Genomic DNA, 22,463 nt, shown 5'->3' on the forward strand with positions numbered 1-22,463 from the left:
AAGTCTATCGACGTAGAATGCTTACCGTGAGGCACCTCGTAATACTAGCCAAAACTAATGGGCCCTGGCTGTTGGCTTTTCATTTGCAACAGTGACAAATGACCCCACATCCACCGGCAGGGACATAATGCAAGGCACCATGTACAAGCTAGCCTCATGATAAAATAATGTTTTCTGAACAATGGCATTACATTTCAACCATGGGCTTCACCAGGGAACTTGTATGCATTGTTCTGTGATGTTTGCAGTTCTTGTTATTGCTATGTGGGGTCATTTAGTCTAGAGGTATGTTTATAAAACTCCAAATACCACCAAACCTTGCAAGTGCTGTACCATATGGATATTTTTCCGTAAAGCAAAAAGAATAATGCAAACGAAAATAAATGGCTTGGGTACCCAACTTTTATAAGTAGATTATGAGCCGCAGTACGGAGGGAACTATATTATGAGCCGCATTACAGAGGAAACTATACATTTTGCATTTGGTCTTCCTTGATATTGAACCTTCCTGCTCAGCTCAAGAATAAGGCACTAAACATTGCAGGTAGCTACCTTGATTGGAAGTTTGATGCAATACTAAGAAGCCAAGGGTTTTAAGGTTCAAGGAAGTTTTGTGTGGTTGAAGTGTTGCACACCTAATTGCTTTCACTGCACAGCATGGTTAGGCTCTGCAGTGAATCTCGAAGGATGTGTACTGCAGTTCGGCAAAGTGAACATATAATTGGTTTTTTACGAAGTTTTGGGTAATCAACTACCTCTAAAGTTATAACTGTACTGAGATGTGGCTCCTGACTTTTTAAATTGATGTTTTAACAATCGGTGACACAAGTTCAAGGAAATTGTCAGCTGATGTTGAGCTTCAATGGAATGTCTCACAGAACCGAGCTTGGAAAGCACGAATGTTTCATACCATAATCGTGTGTAATATTGTGCAATATGTGGTCTCACACCTGCTGGACCTGTGAACCGAGGATGACGCACCCGTTTTGTACCCCTTTAGGTGGGTGCTTTTGCAGAAGATGCTCCTACAGATTGGGGTGCTAAGTAGCACCCTAGGATACTTTTAGGCGGAAAAGGGTGTTATAAGGCACCTGTCTTCTGGGGTGCTTCACAGAGGGTGCTCCTGCGGCGACAAAATCCAAGCACCCTAAAGGGCGTAAAATATTCAGTTTTTAGGGTGCTCCTGCGGCGACAAGCTGAAGCACCCTTTTGGGCGTAAAAATTTTTAGTGTGTATGTTGTCGTCTGCTAGAACACATTTCATTTAGTTATGCGACCGCACGTTTTTTGTTGTAGCCACAGTGAGCTCCCTCCTCGTGGTTGTGATGCAAATTACAGAGAAAAGTTGCCTAAAGACCGCATAATCCGGGCAAGCAATCAGAGACTCGCTTGTTTCCCGGCGACACCGCCGCGGCTAGGTAGTTGCTACCATCGCCACCGACAGCTCGTACACAGCGAGCTAACGCCAAGGACGATACAATTGGTGTCGAGAAAAAAATTCTGTTAATCCATTATGAAATTATTGCGACGTGACATGTACGAGACTGTGTGTGCAAAGAAAATAGACCTCGCTGCAGCGGCGGGAACGGGCCGCTAGGTTGTGATCTCGGCACGGGTACTGCGCGCATTGCCTTTTGCGGCGCATTGAATAACTACGTCGGAATTGTGAGCGAATTCCTTCGCCGCACATGCTTAAAAGTGCTGGTATGATATTCAATTTCTCTTAAGCAGTGCCTATATGCCCTCCCATGTTTTTTTTTTAAATATTTATGCCCTGATTTATTTAACGACGACAGTACTCTGTACTGCTAATATGTTTTCTTTTCGTGACAACTTATCTGCAATGTATGAATGGTATTAACACGAGTTTTCAACGCACTCAGCGGATTTAGATGCGCCTATGTTTATTTTTATTGAAGGCCTCACCGTGAAAATTTATAATTGCAACACGGGCTTTTGTCTCTTTACAATGAGCCTGCCCCTTTTTCTAGCATCGTTCGAGAACTCACGACTGCTCACAGAAGCCACGGCTGGGTACGAGGCGAAGCACGTTGTGGGGTAATGGGGAGTTTTAAAAAAGGGAACCACGCGTTGGGGGGGTGAATAAGTTAGGGTAACCCGAAGCAACACGCTTACGCGCGGCGAGTTTTAGAGTGTCTTTTCAACAGTTATCTCGCCGCCGGTTTCCGATTCCCGGAGTCCGATGTTGGGAACTTTAGCCTTAGCGTCGCGGCAGATATTTCATCCCCGCTATCGTTAAAGTCGCAAAGGACCGTCCCTAACACAACTTTTCACCACACTGTGAACCCCTGTCTCGTATGTGAAATTTAGTATCCGCGGTGAATACTATTTCAGCGATCGATGATCAACATACCTGCCCAGGCCTCGGCCAATTTTTGCGCGCAGGTATCGCTACCCTTCGGCCGCTCGCCGCACCGTGCGTGAACGGGCCGGCAGTGCTGGGACCGACATCCGCGGCAGGTCGGCGTAGATTGCGGCAGATATTTGAGCATCGCTTTGAAAATAACAGCTGATGACACTACCTAGTACAATTTTTCTCCACATTAGAATCCACTTTCGTGAATGTGGAACTCCTTTTCCGCGACCACTGTGATTTTAAAACGCGGCAACAAGGCGTTGCTGCCGAGACCTGCGTCGGTTCGAACCACGGCGGGCAGGCATGGCAGACGTGTGTGTGGATCGTTTCTGCGAACAGTGAAATCTTGATGATTTTCTGCTTCATCCATTTCTTGCGAACGACAAGTGAAACCTAGAAATTTAGTTCGGCGATCGTCGTAGCCTACAATGGTAATCGGGGAAATGAGCCGCAGCTTAGGCTTAATCCGGGTACGATCGCATACGTCCAATTACACCACCATGCTTAGGTCGTTTATGGGCAGCCTACAATGGTTGACAGGATTCTAAAGTCCAGATGAGGTCAAACTACGCTTCACGCACTGATAACTTCAAACGCCGAAAAATAACACGGAAATACACTCAGAAGGCGCGTCCTAAACGAAATGTCACGCGCTGCAAGCCAACTACGCCGCAAGGTAGGAGCGGGGATCCTACAAGTGACGTCAAAACAATCGCAGTACCGGCCTCTCCAGTGGTGGCCGTCGCGGCCAATGGTGACCTGCAGCGGGAATTGAAGCGTAATATAAAAATGTTCGTAAGTGGCGGAGGGGACTGCCTGCCACAGAAGAAAGGCTACCAGAGGGCTAGAGAAGCAGCCGAAGTTATCTGGCAATGTCTGGAGTGTTTTTGGCAAAATGCAATGCAGGAAAGAATTGTGCGCAAGAAGAGACTTACGACGCACTTTTTATTGCTCATGCGCCCTGAAACTATTTAATCCATCATCATCACTCAGACGTGAATCCTCAGTTGTCCCACACAGCGCTGGCCGTGTATCTTCTTTGCCAAACATCAACAAACGTCCCATTGGTTACACGGAGCCCAAAACCTTTCCTTCGAGTTTCCTTCATTCCAGGACACCCTAGGTGTCCCGGTTACGTTTTTCTTGTTCCAGATACGAGAGTGTCTTCCTAATGAGCGGAAAAATACAATGCGGGAAAACTTTTAGAAAGCTTACGTCAAGAAGGAAGGCGTCGAAACGACGTCGTGCCACTTGCCTTCGTGACGTGGGTGTTAAGAGAAATGTGCAAGTTTTCCCTCCAAAGAATTGGCGTGATGAAGGATTTGGCCGCACTGTGGCGCTCTCCGTTCGGTGCGTTCACTTGAATTCGAGAACAGCCTGCGACAGAACAAACTTGCTAAAGCGAAGCTTTTTATCTTTCACCGATTGCATATGTCGCGTCGAAAACACATTGAAGGAGAGTTAACTTTCTCCGACGATGATGAAGATTGTGGACGAAGTGAAAAAAAAACGCTTCCAGTCGTCGGAATCAAACCTGGGTCCGTCAGGTCATAAGGCCGATGTCCGACCACTTCCGCCTTTCCAACGCTGCTGCAGCAGTATGGATTTGGAGAGGGGAGCAAGGGCGTGCAAAATTAGACAGAAAAATTATGAAACTGTCTGTACAACGACGATGGTAGTTGAAGGTGCAGGCTTCTTCGTGCGAAATAAAATGGTGAAAGGTCAAAGTCAAAGCCGCTGCGATGACAAGTTCAAACTCCGTGGGAGTCAGGTTCAAAGCTCAGCGAGTCAAAGTCCAAATCATGTGCGAGTTTGGACTTTGCGTGAGAGTTCTAGCAGTCCGTCTGTTCCGTCGTGTACGTTGTTACCGTAATGACCGGGACCCGACTGCGCATGCGCACGCAGAAGGGCGAAGAGGAAGGACGAAGAAGCTCACTACACCGTGGCGAATGCACGGACATGGCAGAAGGCCGGCCCGCGGAACTAATCCCCCTACCGCGACGAATGCCCAAGTGCCTACACGGGCCCCGGTTACCACGGTAACTACGTACACGACGGAACGGACGGACTGCTAAAACTCTCTAATGCCCAAACGCAGACGACCACAAAGAATTCTCTCACGAGAAAGATTCGCTTTCAACCATCGTTGTCTTTAGACTGACGGATGCTTAATTGTTTTGGCTGCAACTTTCCGTGAGTTATCAATATCCCCCAAAATTCACTAAATATTTACTGTTAAACCTTTGCCGCGTATCTGCTCACTTCGTTGCAAATTTCGTCGGAGGACGACATTATTCTGCCACCCCTGCCACGTAAATACCTCTCTTCTCTTTCCAGTCCACCTTTAACGCTCTTGAGCTCACGTTTCGCTCCCCCTATTGTGAAAACGGGGGAGGTTTGCTGAAGCGAATTCAATTTTACCGCTTTAAAAGTGGAAAAGCTTATTTTTAAACTTGGAACACTCCGACGAGGGGGCGCTAAGAGCGCTTTTTGAATTTTCAGGTCAGAAAAATTTTTGAGGCAATATTTTTTAATTTGCAGCCAGTTATTTTTGGGTAAATACAATGCAAATATCACTTATGTTGATGTGTTCCCTACAATAACCCCAATATGTTCTTTTTCTTCAACAATGCTGAAAGTGTGAACATAGCTACTGAATTTAGTGGCTTGGAAATGCCTTGCTTTTATAAGAGCCGTGTTCAAAACTGCGTTTAACGTTTGGCTGAACGGCATGATCCACGCACTCGCAGAACAAATTTTTACATGCAAGTCGTCCAAGAAAGACTATCGTTGTTAAACGTGGCACGCGGTTTCGAGGCGCCATTCACCTAATTTCGTGCGAGAGCAGCAGACATTCCTGGTGATGAACTGTTCTCCAATACAGGTGTGCGGGTAAGTGCTTCCAATTTGTTTGTGATAGTTGTGTAGGCTTCAGAGTACACACACAGGATTAGCGGCGAAGAGTTCTTCCGATCAACCCTCCCAGTGTTTCCATTCTGGCTAGTTTATTGATTGTCTCGCATGCCCCACCATGCATTGCTACCGGGAGCGTCTGTACCAACGGCGACTGTCGCAGTACCGAATAGGAAAGATGCGTAAGGGGGATACCCGCTCGTGTACTGCACACATACGGCGTGAACATTCAGGTTTACGTCCTGGGGTATCAACAAAACGCCCCGTTGCCCAGAGTTGTCATAGCGGTCCTTGCTACCCCCCTTCGCCAAGCATAGGAAACAGATTTATTCACATAGCCAGGAAGAATCTCGAGGAGGAGATGGGGGATCTTAAAGAAGGGCTTTCGTTGGGGCTAGTTGGTATTCCATAACGTCCATCTTTAGCGCATAAAAAACACGCTTGCTTTTGTCCTTGCCTTCAGTATCCGTGTGTTTTTTATGCGCTTAAAATGAACGTTATAAGGGATCTTAGACTCCACAGTAGCTTAGTAGGTAAGGCACCGAACCGGCACCCGAACTCCCGGAAGGTCGTGGTTTCGGTCTGGTGTTCTCTCCATTCCCAAAATAAAACGTACCTTACCATGAAAACTGACTAAGGGCTTCGCCTTTGCTAGATTAGGATTCCTACACTTGGACAGGGGTACCGCTGTAGTCTGTTTCCAACAATTCCACTACCTGAGTTTCCTTCGTAAACGGGAAGGCAAGTTCTCTTGTAGAAACGTTGGCACCGTAGTGAGGAAACTTGTGAAAAATTGTTTTTCCACCAGCTTCCAAGCGCCGCTTGTTCCCTCCTTGCCTGTGTGTCGCTCTGTCTGTCTTTCTCTCTCTCTCTCTCTGTATGTACATTAAGATATATTGTTAGATGATGGCAGAACACGAACAACGGGTGGTCATGACCGATCTATTTACAAACAGATGGGATATATGTACAAGCTGCCATTGCAGAACGACCAATGTGTTCGTCCCGAAGAAGTGCTGCTTCTTCGCCGTCGTTGGTGGATACAGCTGGCGCTACGCCCAATGTGCACTTCTGTTACAGCCTTTACAATATATATATGTAAATATTTATAGATATGTGTGTGTGTGTTTGTGTTTGTGTGTACAACGTAAGTGGAGACAGCGACACACGAGAAAACAAAAAAATAAACGTTTACTGACGTTTCATCAAGAGGACTTCCTTTCCTCATCCTGAAACGTCAGTAAAGTTTATTTTTCTGCAAAGCAGTATCTGTCTAACCCCCCCCCCCCCCAAGTTTTTATTCCGGTGTCATCGATTCACTCGGCGCCGTTCCGGGGCTCCTCCTCCCCACCGGTAGCACCTCTTTCAACACTATTTTCCTTCTCGCCTGCACCGATGCCCCCTCCTAAAGTTGTGCTGGTGGCAGCTAACAGCGTTATGCGGCAATCAGATGATTCCGAAAAAAAAAAACTGAAGCACGGCCGGGCGTAAAAAATGCACTGACGATTACTACAAATTGTGCGCAGCAGGAACTGTAGTCTTCTCGGTCACGGTGCATTTCTGCTGCGTCTGAGGAAGTGTTCGCGTGATCAGTGAACGTACGGCGGCGTGCGCTACTCCGCTGCTACCTCGCAGTCCGCCGCCGGCGGCGGCCAGCACGTTCCAAATCGTGTGTGAACCTCTTGCGCAAATGTCACATGGTTCGGATTAGCCCCACGCAAGGGAGCAGCAAGCATGTTGTTGCATATTGTGTTTGAACCTCCCGCGCAAATGTAACATGGTTGGATTAACGGAGAATGGAACAGCGCCTGGGGAACATGTCAGGGGAAGGGAGCTACTTGGTGGCGACGCATGAAACATGTTTGAGGGCAAGGCAGTGAGAGAGATGTCACCGTAGCCGCACGTGTCGTACTCCACTTCACCCTTCGCTAGACCCTCCTCTCCGTTTTTTTTTCTTTCGTCGCTGCTGCGCTCATTCACTTTGTTACGCAGACGTAAATAGACGCCGCTGCCGCGAATCGCAGGTAACGGCTGCCAAAGGGCTGTCCCCTAAAACGACCAAAACCCGCCGTCGCGGCGTATGTCACTTCTAAGCACGCGTACGTGACCGGTTCCCGGTTTACGTGTGCGCAGTTTGGTAATGAAAAACAGTGGTAGGGAAGAGGGGAGGCGTGCACGCGCAGCTATAGGTTTCATGCCCGTACTGATGGATGGTATGTCTGTTGTGCTGGTACGAGATTTAAACGGCGACGTTAAACAACCCATTGGGACCTTTCCGGAGTCCTTTGTGGTAGAGCGGATTGGGTTTGTGTGTTAGGCTAAGTTCAGATTACAGACGCAAAACCCATATCGTGATCTATGGACGTAAAAAAAAATGTCATGTCACGCAGTTCGGTTAGCTGAGACGTGAAATAACGTCATTCTTTAAGTCATTGCGACAGTTGCGGCAACAGTCTGAACCCAGCCTTACACAAACAGTAAGATGCTTACGATGCGGGAGGGACACAGGCAGTTCCATGTTTATTTGCAAGAACAAAGCTTGGATCCGTCAGAGTGTCATTCAGCTAATGGGCTGGGAGGTATGCTTCATCGCAAATTACGACAAACGTGTTTTGTTTCGTTCGCTCCGTGGACTGCGGCCAGCTTTGCAGATGAATCCGTCTTCACGGAGTGGAAAGGCACTAATGCACTAATTTTTTTGATCTCCTCGTGCGTTTCGCTGTATCTACTCACGTTATTCTCTCGCTGTGAGTATTTCCAGACTGTATATATATATATATATATATATATATATATATATATATATATATATATATATATATATATATATATATAAATTATAAGCTACTGCTGGGTGGGTAGGATGCAGGGCAAATGCATTGTAACAACGTTCAGGTAACAACAATACAAAATATGCAATAAATGACGGGCAGAAGTTAAAGCAAATCATTGTTCTTTTGTTATTGCTTCGTAAGTAAGGCTGATGAAATTAACAGCACTTGAAGAAAAAAAGGAATATTTGAAAGAAATATCCCTGGGTAGAAAAAGGTTTTTGACCACCCCTTGGGGAGTATTTTCTTATAGCCGATCAGTGGGGAATATATGAGAGGCTTTGAGGTAATATTGTCATTTCGAAAATAAAAGAAGGATTTGCTGTGGCAATTGGGGTTTCTTATTGACAGAGAAAAAAAATACTGCTTTAACGGGTGGTGGAATTTCTGATGCGGACATAAGGATATTACAGGCAGTGCACCAGCCACTTTTGCAATCTTTGAAAGGACCTATATTTGTTTAAGAAAACAAGTTACGGATTACCACTGTGTAATCTATAATTATGAAATAATTGTGCTTTCGCGAAGAAGTCACTCATTCTCTGTGGAGGATGTCAAGGAATGCTATAGGTATAGCAGGGATAAGTTTATTGTTATGTACTTCTTATGGGTAAATATTGTTAGCTGGGTGCAGACGCAGGCGGAGGGTAGTTGACGAGTTATTTTTATGAAGAAGGTTTGAGATAGAAAAAAACATTTGGGGGTCGCTGTTCCGCCGTTTTTAGTGAATTGTGGAGATTCGCTTTTTCTGTGTCTTATTCATGGGCTAGTGGGAACCTTGATATCAATGGAGAGGTCCCAAACTGTCGTAATAACAATAAAGCGCATATTAAAAACCGCTGAACACCGGTAGAATTAACAGGTACCCTATAGAAACCAGTGTTATTTATTAAAACTAATTCATTTGAATTTTAGTAGGTATGCTGAAAAATGGGCACGTAAAATATAGGACTGTTTGAGCAAAGGATTTAGCGTGGGACTTTCTGCTTAAGACTATAAATATTCATGCATATACGGTAAAAAACCACCAGGTAACATATAGAGAGAAAGGAGGGAAGTACGAGCTGTTTGTGCTCTATTTTTTGTTGAATGAAAGTTGTGGAATGCCTCTTGTATGGTACAAACTCGCACCCTTCTGTAGTGTGAACATCGCCATCAGCCTATTTATGTCTACTGGGCGAAGAAGGCTATGAAGAGGAGAGATTCATGCACCATCAGCGCATATTGGAGTAGAAGTGGAGACACCGACCAAAAGAAACTTAAAAACTTTAAAACAACAACAAGAATATTTCCTTTGGTCGATGTCTCCGCTTCTACTCCAACATGTTTCCCGACCAGACGGGTTTCCGTCAAACCCTCGACTTCCCTATCAGCGCAGGCATTATAAATAATGTACTGCATCGCCCTGCTCCCCACATGTATGCTACCAATATTCTGCGGTGCTCGTGGTGTAAGAGGAGAGCCAGCCTTGAAATCGTGATCTTGGGAGTAATTTTTCCACTGGTATAGGCTCTACCATCCTACACCTGCCCTTTTTAAACTTGGAAAAGGAGATGGCTGATCAGTACTGCAGGCTGAAGAGGCGTAAATTGAATGAATTTTTGAAGACCCTCATCTCGCCTCAGCTGCAGAGCCACCCTGTAGCTACATTTGTGGCGACTTTCCAAGAGGCAGTTTGGTCGTGGAACAACCAACCTGCAAATTGGACACAGAAGTTATTTCTCAATGGTTCGAAAATTTGCCACACGCGAGTTCGACCTAGCTTCTAAAACTTATTAGTAGTCGGCAGTACGTGAAAATACTTGAAAATTATCAGAACAACAATCAAGTGACCAGAAGTCAGCCTTTCGTTATCTACTCAACGGGCCGATTGCATTCACCTGCTAGTAAACATAGAATCCAACAAAACAGGAGCGACGAGTGCTTACCCGCCTGCGATCGGCCATTGTAGTCAATTATGGGGTAGCCATTTTCTTGACAGGCGTCCAAGAACGCTTGGCTTACAGGCGTCTGAGTGGGGGCGTAAACCACTGGCATTTCACCACTGGTTCCGCGGTATTGAGCTGCAATCAGAAATTACGGGCGGGTTTTGTTGCCTGTTGCAACAAAATGTACCCTGCCCATCTCACAAACCGTCCCAACACAGGAGCCGTCTCAAATACCCGAGCTCTATTAATGGGCGAAAGGCGTAGAAAGCCAGAAAACCATAAGCGGTGTTAATCAGGAGCATGGCAATCAGTGAAGTGGAGACATAGACGTTATTTTCTCATCGTACACCTTTGGAGACACTGTTCCGCAAAATTTGAAAACTGCACTTTCTACTTCGGATGTTGGTAAGGTAGGAAGAATGTAGATTCTGCAGATGATCTAGGAAGAGGCTTGTGTTAAAAAGGAGAGGAATTGGGTTAAGCAGTACCTTATGGTTTTAGGCGAATCATAAATATTTACATATATATTTTATGCCCTGGAAGCCAAAAACCATAAAAATATAGTAAAACTTTCTGGGTATGTACCAGTGTGTCGAACCGAAAAAAATACCGGTTCGGTTACGGTTCTGGTTTACGCGAAATCATTTTTTTCCGGTTCAGTTCCGGTTCGACAAAATAACGTACCAAACCGGTTCGCGATCCGGTTCGGGAGCTTGAACCAGTTCGCGAACCGGTTAGATGAGTTGAATTATCACTGCAATTAAAAAAAAACATTCAGTAGTTTAAATCGACAGTCAAATCAAAATACAAATAAAAATTGAAAATGCTGCTGTTCCCCAAGGGCAGTTGCGCAGTTGCAAAGCAAACTTTCGACAATTACGAGATATTAGAAAAACAGATGAGGTGGTGACGATTTCCCACCTACTTTCTCGCCCAGACTTTATCTTGTCCTAGCGACTATTCATAAAGCCACCGCCAAAAGATTTCACGGTGGGGTATATTTTCTGCCCTTTTCTTTTTTGTTGAAATCGCAATCGTCGCTATGGAGTCGCCTATCACGCTAACCTTGAAGCCTTAAATTTAGGCCTGCGTAATTTGTTAGCTGTCGCCTTATCGAATGTGTTAGCCACACTTTTGTTAAAAGTAAGCTTTAGTTAACGCTCGGTAACTGCATTATTGCTCTGACCACTGCAATTCTTTTTCGATAGCTACACCGGATGTGTGCATTACAATCAGTATATCATCGTACAACCTGACCCCTTGCCATCGTTCCGTGTGCTACATTGCACAATCATATAACAGATGATGCTGTTACAAAATGAAAGGAAAATATGACGCGCGGAGCATGAGATGAGGCTTTTTAGGGTAGAAGCTCTTTAATTCGTCCACAGCAGTACTCCCCGCCGACCCGCCGCGGTGGCTCAGTGGCTCAGGCGTTGTGCTGTTGAGCACGAGGTCGCGGATTCGATACCGGGCAGCGGCGGCCGCTGTTCTGATGGAGGCGAAAAGCAAAAAACGCTCGTGTGTTCGACATTTTGCCACACGTTAAAGATCCGCAGGTGGTGGAAATAATCCGGTGCCACCAACTACGGCGCGCCTCATCGCCTGCGGTGCGTCGGCGCGTTAAACCCTAAAACCAATAAATCGGTACTCCCCTCCGGAACGAGTAGCAGAAGTAATATAACGAGTTGGGAAGTCAATACAAGTGCACCTTCGAAAAAAATCACATCTGAAAGAGACAAAACTACAGAACAAGCCGTAAAGATGATCGCTAGGTGAATAGGACAGTGTGAGGTACCGGACTGCCTTTCTGCACGTGTCATCTGCTTTATTACTGTTTCTGCTTCCAAGACAAGGTCCAGGGCTGGAATTATTTACCAAGGGATCAACTGCGCACCTTAACAGTTTTCCCTGACATATCTGTTGTTATTTGCATGTGTAAAAAAACGGATCTTGTCCCCTATACTTTCCTCAAAAACTGACCACGGAACTGACATACGTCGCATTTATGACACGTTTGGTTGTGAAAGGGAGGGGAAAAAACTATAGAGAAATATTTACGTTTTGGTGCTTTTTTTTACTCATTTGGTTTTACTCAATTTTGCGTAATATTGTAAAACAACGTGATTCTCCTTTCTTGTTTTTTTTTCGTGTAAATACATTAAAAAAACTGGCGCGTTTGATGCCCCGTGCTATATTTCTGCTCCGAGGCGAAGCTTATGTTGCAGGCCGGCATAGTTATTTTAATGAGGTGCTGATAATAAACGTGGATCAAAATCTCGATACACGGAAGTTCACGATTTCCATCTACCTCAGAAAAACGGTCGTTGGGAAGGGAGATCGAGGCCACTTGTGGTCCGAAGCAAACTGCTTAGCCACTGAGGAGCTCCTGCGGTCACACTTGTCAATATTAACAATTTGCAAGTGTCAGACCTTTTAAACAGTTAATGAAATGCATAAAGTTTGCACTAATCGGTTGTGGGCTTTCGCTGTTGCGCAGTGGAGCACTCTTGCAGCTTCATTGCTCCAATAAAGTCCCAGTTAGGGAAGGAGAGAAGGGCAAATTCATTTTATATCCCTTGCAAGCTGCCTAGAATGACAATAATTCGGTCAGCTTGAACTACGCTCGCGCTTCCAGCAGCACCAGAACATTGCTACATTCGTGCTCGTTCAGTTCCTCTGTTATTACATAGAGCGTGATTATGTTCAGTTGCCTGGAGGGGAAAGTGTGCGAGTGGGTATGAAGTTGATGGGACGTGAAAGAAAAAAAAGGCCTAATTTCATTGACTGTGCAATATTAGCAACGAAGGGTCGAACCGTCTCGGCATGAACCAGTAACCGTTATTTCTTTTTTCGGTTCAGTTCCGGTTCGGTTCAGCTTGCTCAAAAAATAATGGTTCGGTTTCAGGTTCAGTCCGGCCAAAATACCGGTTCAGTTCCGGTTTTCAGTTTGGTTAAGTTCCGTTTGGACACCCTAGTATGTATATATATTGCCTAAAAAGGCGTTCTGTGTCCTCGACAAATTATGTAATGGTATTATGGTGGCGTAATCCTGACTGCGCGGATGTCGTAAACCTTATAACTCGGAGACCCGGGTTTAAAAGATGTGACTGCTTCATCTGTACTTCCTTTGCGTTTTAGCGAAAAGTTTTTAGCTCCTCGGCCCACAATGCATATAGCTATATATGCTTGATTGTTCATAAAAGTTTTGGGTGACCAAATAAGGTTTCAATTTGGGCTATTTGGTTCTTCATTATACGGTGAAAACAGCGCTTAAACGAGGACAGGCAAATAAGTACACATATACGCCAGTCCTCGATGAAGCGCTGTTTTAACCGTATAATTGACGTGTCTGGCCATGTAAATAAGATTGTGAATTGTATACCACTGTTGCAATGCTAAGAATATAATCCCGTCTGGAGAATCTCTAAGCTTTTATGCCCTAAAGGAAGGATGTATGAAATCTACAATAATACCCGCGTGCAAATGGGCTTTCATCAGGTAACCATGCAATCAAACAAGATCCCTGAACTCCACGCAGTCCCACCTTCATAGAACAAAATTTTGTAAGCATCCGTTTTTTCCATTACATGTATGCATGTATGTATGTATGTATGTATGTATGTATGTATGTATGTATGTAGGGATGGATGGATGGATGGATGGATGGATGGATGGATGGATGGATGGATGGATGGATGGATGGATGGATGGATGGATGGATGGATGGATGGATGGATGCATGCATGCATGTATGTATGTATGTATGTATGTATGTATGTATGTATGTATGTATGTATGTATGTATGTATGTATGTATGTATGTATGTATGTATGTATGTATGTATGTATGTATGTATGTATGTATGTATGTATGTATACCTCTCGGTTGAGGCATTAATTTCTAATTTTTCTTTCTTGAGAATAAAGCTACGCGATTCCGGCTCAGTTAGTTTCATAACAGCCTTTTGGCGCTGAAGTGTTCGAAAAAAGCCATCTTTTTCCTTGTGGCTGAGGTTCTCAACAGATAAACACTTTTTTCTATCCCTCTCTTCTAATGTGAAGTAGTGTGTTAGAGATTCAAAAAATACTTTGGAGGAAGCGTTTGGCCGAATGGCCAACTATACAAATTATTTGTAGTCTTCCTCAACTAAGAACATTGCACAGTGATTCAAACAAAGCAGCGAAAATGCGAAATTGAGAATGATCTTCAAGGGCGCCCAACACATCCGGCGCGGCACTAACCGTCATGGTCGGGCACGTAGGATGTCTCGATATTCCGGAAGTGCGGAAGCACGTCTTCGTAGGACCAGCCATATGCCCCGAAATTGTCCTGCCAGTTGTCGTAGTCCCTTTTGTTCCCCCGCACGTAGAACATGAAGTTTATAGAGCTAGAGCCTCCAAGGGCACGTCCACGAGCCCAGTTGCACCTCTGGGGGAAGAAAACGGCAAGATAATGAGTAAATGCAATTTTAGGCTCATTGATCTTGGATGGTTGTAAAGAAAACCAAGCTAAGAAAAATGAGTCTTGGTAGATAAGTTCCAGATATGGTTGATGGCGTAAACATTTTGCCAGAAGTGCTGATAGGTAACTGCCTAAATCCAATAAAATTGCCAAAATTTGTCATTGGGATAGAAGTATCAATGGCTGTAGTGACCATTCTGCAGATGTTATATATAACGGTGTTACTCTTTCTGCTCTGATCAATTCAAGTTACCTTGCATTGTCTATACTGAGACAGGAAAAGAAACCAACATGATCTAATCATATAGGTTATGGTGTATGATGTGTATGGCATATCGTGAGTTTCCCTCGCGATACAGACAAACGTACTGATCACAAAACTGTGATCCAAAATAGCCAATTGTTAAACCATGGCCTTGGAGTGAGCGGTTATTACACACTCCCGAGTCCGCAGAACAAAATATAACATTTTGAACCAATTCTCTCGCGAACAGACTCCGGGAGACCACATAACGGTATGAATAACCCCAGGAAACAGAGATTTTCAAAGTTCTACGAGTGGTGCACCGGTGAGCAGAATTTAAAGTCAGTGGGAGGTCAGCGGTGTGCATTGGAAGGTGACCGTGAAGGGCGCCTTTGTTTTTTGACGTTGCATTCAACGACGACGGATATACCCAAAAGTACGCGACAAACGCCGGAACGGAAAATCTTCAGCCATTTTGCTCTGTGAAGGCGGAGGACCAGTTGAGCTTCTCTAACCAAATTTCTGTTCTTTTAAGCGTGGACAGAGGTTCCTTAAGAAACAGATATGCATACAAGCACTAACTTAGTACTAATTAGCACTGAAATAGTGCTAATTACTGATCGGTCAAAGTGCATATTTAAGAGGAGACACGCTTAAAGGACAAAATCGTTTGTTGAACGGCGTGCGACTTTAATGGCTTGCGCGCGTACTAGAAAACACAATATCCGAAGTTCGTTTTTCAACTTCCCGCACTATGAACAACTATCGCTCCTAGGGCACTTCGAATGACGGTAGTTCTTGTTCTCATACATCAAAGTACATAAAACCTTGTTCATATGTCATCCAGCTAAGAGATGGGACAAAATACAGCAAAAACCTATTTAAAGATGTTTGGGTAAAAAACACGAAAAAGACGAAAATAGTTTCGACACCTTCGATAAGCTTTTGCGGTTATTCCAGAATAAAGTTTTTTATTCTAATTCTTTGTTTGTTATTGCGGCCATTGTTGCCAAATGTTCATTTCTACCCATTCATAAATAAGTCTAACGAAATATAAAATATATAAAGTATGTACAAAAACACAAACGGTTCCCCGCGCTTTACAGATTCAGATATTTTCCACCTAAACCATCTTTTCGAAGATCTTGTGTTTATTCAATAAACATACTGTAAGCCTGCTTTTGAATAAAAGAGCATTACAACACAGGCAGTAGAAACTCTGAGACACAGTTATAGCGAGTCCTTCGTACCACCTGTTTCAGGGTGGAATGGAATGAATGACTTTATTATAGGAGGAGGTCAATAGGCCCTGTTGTGGGACACGGGGAAAAGGGGAGGGGAAGATTGTTCATATAAAGTCTGCACTGCACTGTGAGCGTTCACTTAGCACGATATGCACAGGTAAAGTTGTGACCAGGACACTCAAATGCGACGATGATTGGGGCATCCGAAAGGAGCCGTTCAGGAGCCACAAAGGGTGTGTTTGGGGGGACATCTAGAGAGTGAATGAACGATTCGCCATCATACTACTTTATAGAGACCTGTTTTGAGACCGAATTCTGTAATTTTCTGTAAAATTTGGGGGTTGTCTCTGACGTGTTGGACGTGTTCTTCAGAAGTCGTCGGGAGTACTTGTGTGTTAAGGAACTGGTCGCGCTCAGTCGAGTAAGCTGAACAATCCCAGATGAGGTGGAAAAGGTTCGGTGTATTGTTGCTGCCACAGTAGGGGCACCGAGGACTAGCAAGGTGCCTATGCGTTGTCCATTTGGAGATGACGTCCCGAGTGTAGGCCGAGTCAGCGTAGACTTTATTAAAATATAAATTGAACAGGCCTGTGTCACCGCACCGGCAAAATTAAAACAGTTGCACCTGTTTTAGAAGTATCCAACTTTTTGCTACAACAGAACTGCTAGTACTACAAGCTGGAATAAATAAAATGAGAATTCAACATCCGTATTCCCAGTTTTACAAATAGTTACCGCTCCAGAAAAACTCCCAAATTGTATTTTTCTTCGTCATTTAAGTAATCAAACTAATCAGGTTATACCTTTTCTATTATTGCCCTTCAGTGCCGAAAGGAAGGCGCGAAGAGTTTCTTTGTAACAGGTCATCATGAAATACTACAAGAAGTATAGGACCAGTCTTTAAGTGGAAGTACATACAACCGACCACATTTGTAAGCCTATAGTGTTTTAATAAGCGGTTTTAGAATACACACCTTGTCTACCATAGAGAGGCAGGCGTTTCTCTGGGGTTCCGTTTTGTATACCCAGTCGTATTTCCCTCCGACTAGGAGCGGTGCCACGATGGGAACCTGAATCAAGGCGTCCTCGACTCCGCCTGCCTCGACGAGAAGCACGCTTTTCGTGGTATCCGCCGACAGCCGGTTGGCTAAGACACACCCGGCCGAGCCTCCTCCAACTGCAGTGAAATACCTAAGTTATTCTTAAAGGCATTGACATTCAAAAATGCATTAATACGTTGGCAGCTAAACCTTCTGCTGTAATGCCCTGAGTCGGAGTATATTTGCATACAGCTGTGTAGAACAAACAAATTGCAATTAGGCTAACTGCATATTGCTATGAGGCAAGCGAATTTTTGTCTGAAAATTGAAGACATATAAAGAAAGAGCTCAGAACTTAGTTTGAATAACTTCGTGCACATCAAAGCATTTCAGAACGGGTGAAATTCAAATATTCTTGTGCAATAAATCGATGACGAATTTTATCCAAGGCTTCCGCCTTGCCCGGGGAAAAATTGCGCAGATATAAGTACGCCCGCAATGGCAAACGGCGGAAATTGAAAGGGCTCTAGGCAGCCGTGTTAGTGAACGTATGCGCCTGTGGTAACTAAAAATAAGCAATTAACTAGGGTGAAAAGAGGACAACTACCATTTCCCAATTTCTGCTCGCTGGGTGTCTGAGGCAGCGCACCACCAGGTTAAAATACTATACAGGAACCACAAATTTTACCGTCCTGAGCTGTAACTAGAGTATGTCTTCAAAGGAAATTCCGCAATCGTAATTTAAATGAGTAGCGTTGCCGCAAAGTCATTGCCAATTAGTAGCAGTGGTCACATTGGGTTTATTGTTGTAGGCATGAATAGACTAATCAGCCAAATAGTGGCTGCACACAGTCCTCCTCCTCATCATCATCACTACCAGCCTATCTACGCCTACTGCTGGGCAAAGGCCTCTCCCATTAATCTCGAATTATCCCGGTCCTGTGCTAACTGCAACCAACTTATCTCGGAAAACTTCTTGATCTCATCTGCCCATCTAACTTTCTGCCTTCTAACTTCTACACTTTCCTTCTCAAGGGATCGACTCTGTTACCTTTAATGACGAACGGTTATCTTGCCTTCGCATTACACGCCCTGCCCACGTCCATTTTCTTCTTAATTTCAAATATTATGTCTTTAAGACGCGTTTATTCCCTGACCCACTCTGCTCTCTTGTCCCTTAATGTTACACCTGTCATCATCCGTTCCGTTGCTGGCTGAGTCGTTCTCAATGTAAGTTTAACCCTCTTAGTGAGCCTCCAAGTTTCAGCCCCGTAGGTGAGTACCGGTATGATGCAGCTGCCATGCACTTTCTTCTTCAGGGACAATGGTAGGCTGCCATTCATTATTAGAGAATTTCTGCCGAATGCACTCCACCCCATTCTTATCCTTATAATTATCTCTCCCTCATGGTTGGGATGTGGGTTCACAACTTGGCCTACGTAGACCCGTTCGCTTACCACTTCCACTGCCTCGCCACTTTTCTCAAACCAAATTCTTGGTTGGTACCAAATCGATGGTTGCATGCTCTCGGCTGGTTGGTCAGCTCTGCAGTCAAGGTGGGGTCGCTAGCCAAATGCCTGATACAACACCTGTAAACCAATTCCTCTCCAGCACCGATATATATTTGCATTGAAATTACCTTCTACGACCACACGATTATTGCCATGTAATCTAAGCCGAAGTCCTAGGGCTGTACGAGGAAACTTAGGCAGTACCAGAGGCGTTAGAGTGAGAAACATTCATATCTGTATTGAATCACTGAAACTTGTTGCTTACGCCTCACGTTCTTGAAGGGGTTTGGCTTCTTGCCGCTTGACACGATTTGTTTCGCGATTCGGTTTCGCCTTACGATTGGAAGGCAGGCAGATGCTCGGTACATAAGCAAGGAAGCACGCGCACAAGAATATACTGTTGTGAAGAACTCGTCGTACTTTAAAGAATCATGCGTAAATTGAGTTGTTTTAGGAGTTTTGATTTGAGGGCCTAAAATGTATGAAAATAAAGCCCTTATCAAACATTGATAGCTTTATTAGGCCTCGGTAAAATACGTTTTTACACCAACTTGGTCTCGAAGCGCCGCTTGTACCCTGACGGTGGCTATGCAAAAATATCACGGGGCTTAGAATCGCGGTACCTTCAAGGAAAATCAATGCTATATTTGCGGGTATTTTTTGTTCGCTTGACGATGAGACGGCGAGGTAACAAAATCAAGCACAGAACCTTGCCAGGCCAAGTGTTCCTGCGAATATAGGTTTCCCTGTTTCTTACGCCAATATCCCCTCTCAGCTTGGCCCAAAATTATTTCAGTATGTGAGGTTTGTCGAGTGAAATGTGTTGATTTGTATAACACTCGCAGGCCCTCTGGCGGGATCAGGTGGGTGAATATCATTGAAAAAAATATATATATTTTTTAGTAGGAGGAGGATCTGGGTGAAGTTTGCACTTTCGAGGTGCAATGCTTGTTCTGAGAGAGTAGACATCCAACATCGACAATTTTTTTAATGCGATAGATTGCGCTACGGCATTAAAAATTGCGCCTTGTTTCAACAAGGGCAGCCGTATTGCTGTTAAGCGCCATTTTAGGGCACAGCCCTTTGTCGCCCGTCTCTGGGCAGAACCACGTCGCCGTCGTCTTGCCTAAGCGACCGAAGGGGAACTCCTTCAAAAACTTTTAGACAACCAAAATCAAATGGAGGCCAGGCTTGCTAATATTGAGGACAAAATTCATTCCCTGGCGGACCAGTGTGGAAGGCTCCTTGGCCTTGAAGAAACCGTCCGCAACAGAGAGCGAACTGTCCAGTGCAAGCAGGAAAGAATAACTACAATGGAAGATATAGCCCGACAGAATAATTTGATTGTTTTTGGTATTCCGGAAACTGAGAACGAAACGCGAGAAGACATACAGGACAACATGCTAAAAAGCGGATTCACTGAACGTCTTGGTGCCACTGTGTCATCCGTAGAGCGAATTCATAGGCTTGGTTGAAAGAAGGCCAACAAAGACAGAGCTATTATTACGAGGCTTCATGACTATAGCGAACAAATTGCGATATTCAACCAGTGTGAAAACTGAAAGGATCAAAGATCAGTGTATCCCATGATTACTCACAGGAAACTCTTGAAAAGCGGAGGTTACTTTGGCAGTCAGCCCAAAAAGATAAGAAAGAGGGAGCGAAATTCCAGCTTGTTCACGACAAGCTTGATATTTACGGTACAATGTACACGTGGACAAGCAGTCTAATGCTCAGGCCAGAATGCGCCGTGATAATGGAACTGCTTCGAGGGATCGGGGCTGGCAGCAGGCGAGCAATGGAATTAAGCTAATAAACATAAACGCCCGAAGCGTAGTGAACAAGCTTGAAGAATTAGAATGCGTATCGTTGCAGCATGATCGTGATTTAATTGCCATAACTGAGACATGGTAAAACGAACAAATTACGAATGACGAAGTATTTCTTAGTCCATACGGCGTAATTCGTAAAGATAGGGCAACAAGAGGGGGTGGTGTGGCCTTACTGATTAAAGGTTCCATCAAGTATGAGCAGTCACCCCTTTTAGATGACCACGAAAGTGTTTGGTGCAAAATATTTCTTGATCAAACAGCAGTAATAATTGGCGTCATTTAGAGGCCTCCGGGAAGCCCTGTCGAATTAATTCAAAAAATAGATGATCACTTAACAGCCTGAACTAGTACCAAAAGAAGGATAATTAGACTGGGGGATTTCAACGTGGCTGGAATACATTGGGAGGCACGCATTCCTGGGCCTTTAGAGAAGCCTCACGCGGAATGCATATTGGAAACTATGGCAAGACACCGTCTTATTCGGGTAGTTGACAGCCCCACGCTAATACAAGGACAGTGCCAGAGTTTGCTGGACCTCTTATTTTTGTCAGACGAAACATTTCAATACACAGTCCAAATTGAGGAAGGCATCTCTGACCATAAGATTGTCGTGACCATGGTTAAAATTGCTAATAAGGGCGTAGTAAAGAATCCAATCGTAAAAGTTAACAATTTCAAACGAGCCGATGACACATCCATTCTTGGTTTACTAGAAACTGCTATTGATAAGATGCCCAGAGGGAATAACCTGCAGGAACTTTGGGAACACTTCACAGGTACTGTAATTGAATGCTTATCTCGTTTTGTGCCGAGAAGAAAGAAGTGCTTACAAAAAAGAAACCCATGAATTAATCGACATTTATTTGATTAATTGTACACACAGAACACAAATAGGCCGGAATGGGAGTAAATGGCTTGTGTTATAACTCAGTACCAATTCGGAGTTTTCAAAACTCCTTCCAATGGGAGTTTCGCATTACTCCCATTATTTCGGCAGTTTTTTCAGTAGCATATGGGAGATTCATTTTACTGCCACTACAATGGGAGTTTCCTGGGGTACCATTGGGAGTGAATTGTTTCCTCCAACTGGGAGTTTTCAGGGGGCGCATTGGGAGCAGTGTTGACCTGCATTCGAGGTTTTTTTTGTGTGTTTTTGTGCGCCTCATATATATGCGCTGCAGTGGAATTTATTACTGCATTTGGGAGTTCTTAATAAGGGCACAGGCCGCATTTTTATTTTTCGTTGGGGATCACGTAATTTCTAGTCTTTTTCCGCTTCAAACGTTGAATGGCGAAACGTGAAAAGTTTGTTTTCTGCACAGTCATTTATTGCATAAAAATTACATGAATACGATATACGTGTGAACACGTTAATAGGACAATAAAAACACTGAATCAACAAAACACCTACATCGAGAACACAACGTATCTTGGTAAGAACTTTATCTTCTACAACACTCCTCAACGAAAAAAATTTAAGCCATTTGAAAACCATGAGGTCAGCATGTCGTCGATGCGCTGTTTGCTTGCACCTGCCTCCCAAACGCTGACGTTGCCGCACCCCCTGGCACGTTCTCCTGGAAGCCACAGCAGCACATTAATTAGAGGGATAGCAAAACGCTTTAAATCTGCGGTAACAAATACATAAGCATATTGGGCATCTGACCTAAAAAAAAAAAAAAGAAACGGCACTGTAAAGACGCTGAACTTGTCACTCTTGTGTCCGCAAAGTTACGCCAAAATTGCACTTCTGTCCGAGACACCTGCGATCACTAGTTCGTCAAAACGAAGTGTTCTGCTGTTCAAAAAGGTGCGCGACCCTTGTGGCGACCAACTTCTCAAAATGCTTCCTTTCCCTCTTTTCCTTGCGTGTAGTGTTCTGGGAACGAGCTTCAGGTTTTACACCCCGCACTGCCCCTCTCTCCCCTCACCGAAAGTTAAGGAAAAATTTCGGTCGGTGTGACGCCTGCGCGTGCCCCCCTTCAAAAAAAAAATAAATAACAATAAAATAAGCAGTCGTCTGTCGACTCTACAGAATGCTCCCTCGAATGGCGTTTGCTGGTTATAGTTACACGCGCC

General features: G+C 44.4%; 1 protein-coding gene across 1 annotated transcript in view; it reads right to left on the reverse strand.

The window, feature by feature from the left end:
- Nucleotides 1-17,112, reverse strand: part of LOC144172811 (glucose dehydrogenase [FAD, quinone]-like) — a 65,481-nt gene extending 48,369 nt beyond the window's left edge. Inside the window, exons 1-4 of the mRNA XM_077701437.1 lie at nucleotides 16,976-17,112; nucleotides 14,294-14,480; nucleotides 10,049-10,183; nucleotides 3,632-3,753 (exon numbers count right to left, since the gene is read on the reverse strand). Of these exons, the coding sequence (XP_077557563.1) occupies nucleotides 3,632-3,753; nucleotides 10,049-10,183; nucleotides 14,294-14,480; nucleotides 16,976-16,987 (456 nt within the window). The 5' untranslated portion in view covers nucleotides 16,988-17,112. The remainder of the gene's footprint in view (nucleotides 1-3,631; nucleotides 3,754-10,048; nucleotides 10,184-14,293; nucleotides 14,481-16,975) is intronic.
- Between the last annotated feature and the right edge of the window lie 5,351 nt (nucleotides 17,113-22,463).

This window comes from Haemaphysalis longicornis, unplaced genomic scaffold (genome assembly GCF_048455015.1).
Source record: "Haemaphysalis longicornis isolate Haplotype H1 unplaced genomic scaffold, Haemaphysalis longicornis Haplotype H1 scaffold_26, whole genome shotgun sequence".
Classification (NCBI taxonomy): Eukaryota; Metazoa; Arthropoda; class Arachnida; order Ixodida; family Ixodidae; genus Haemaphysalis; species Haemaphysalis longicornis.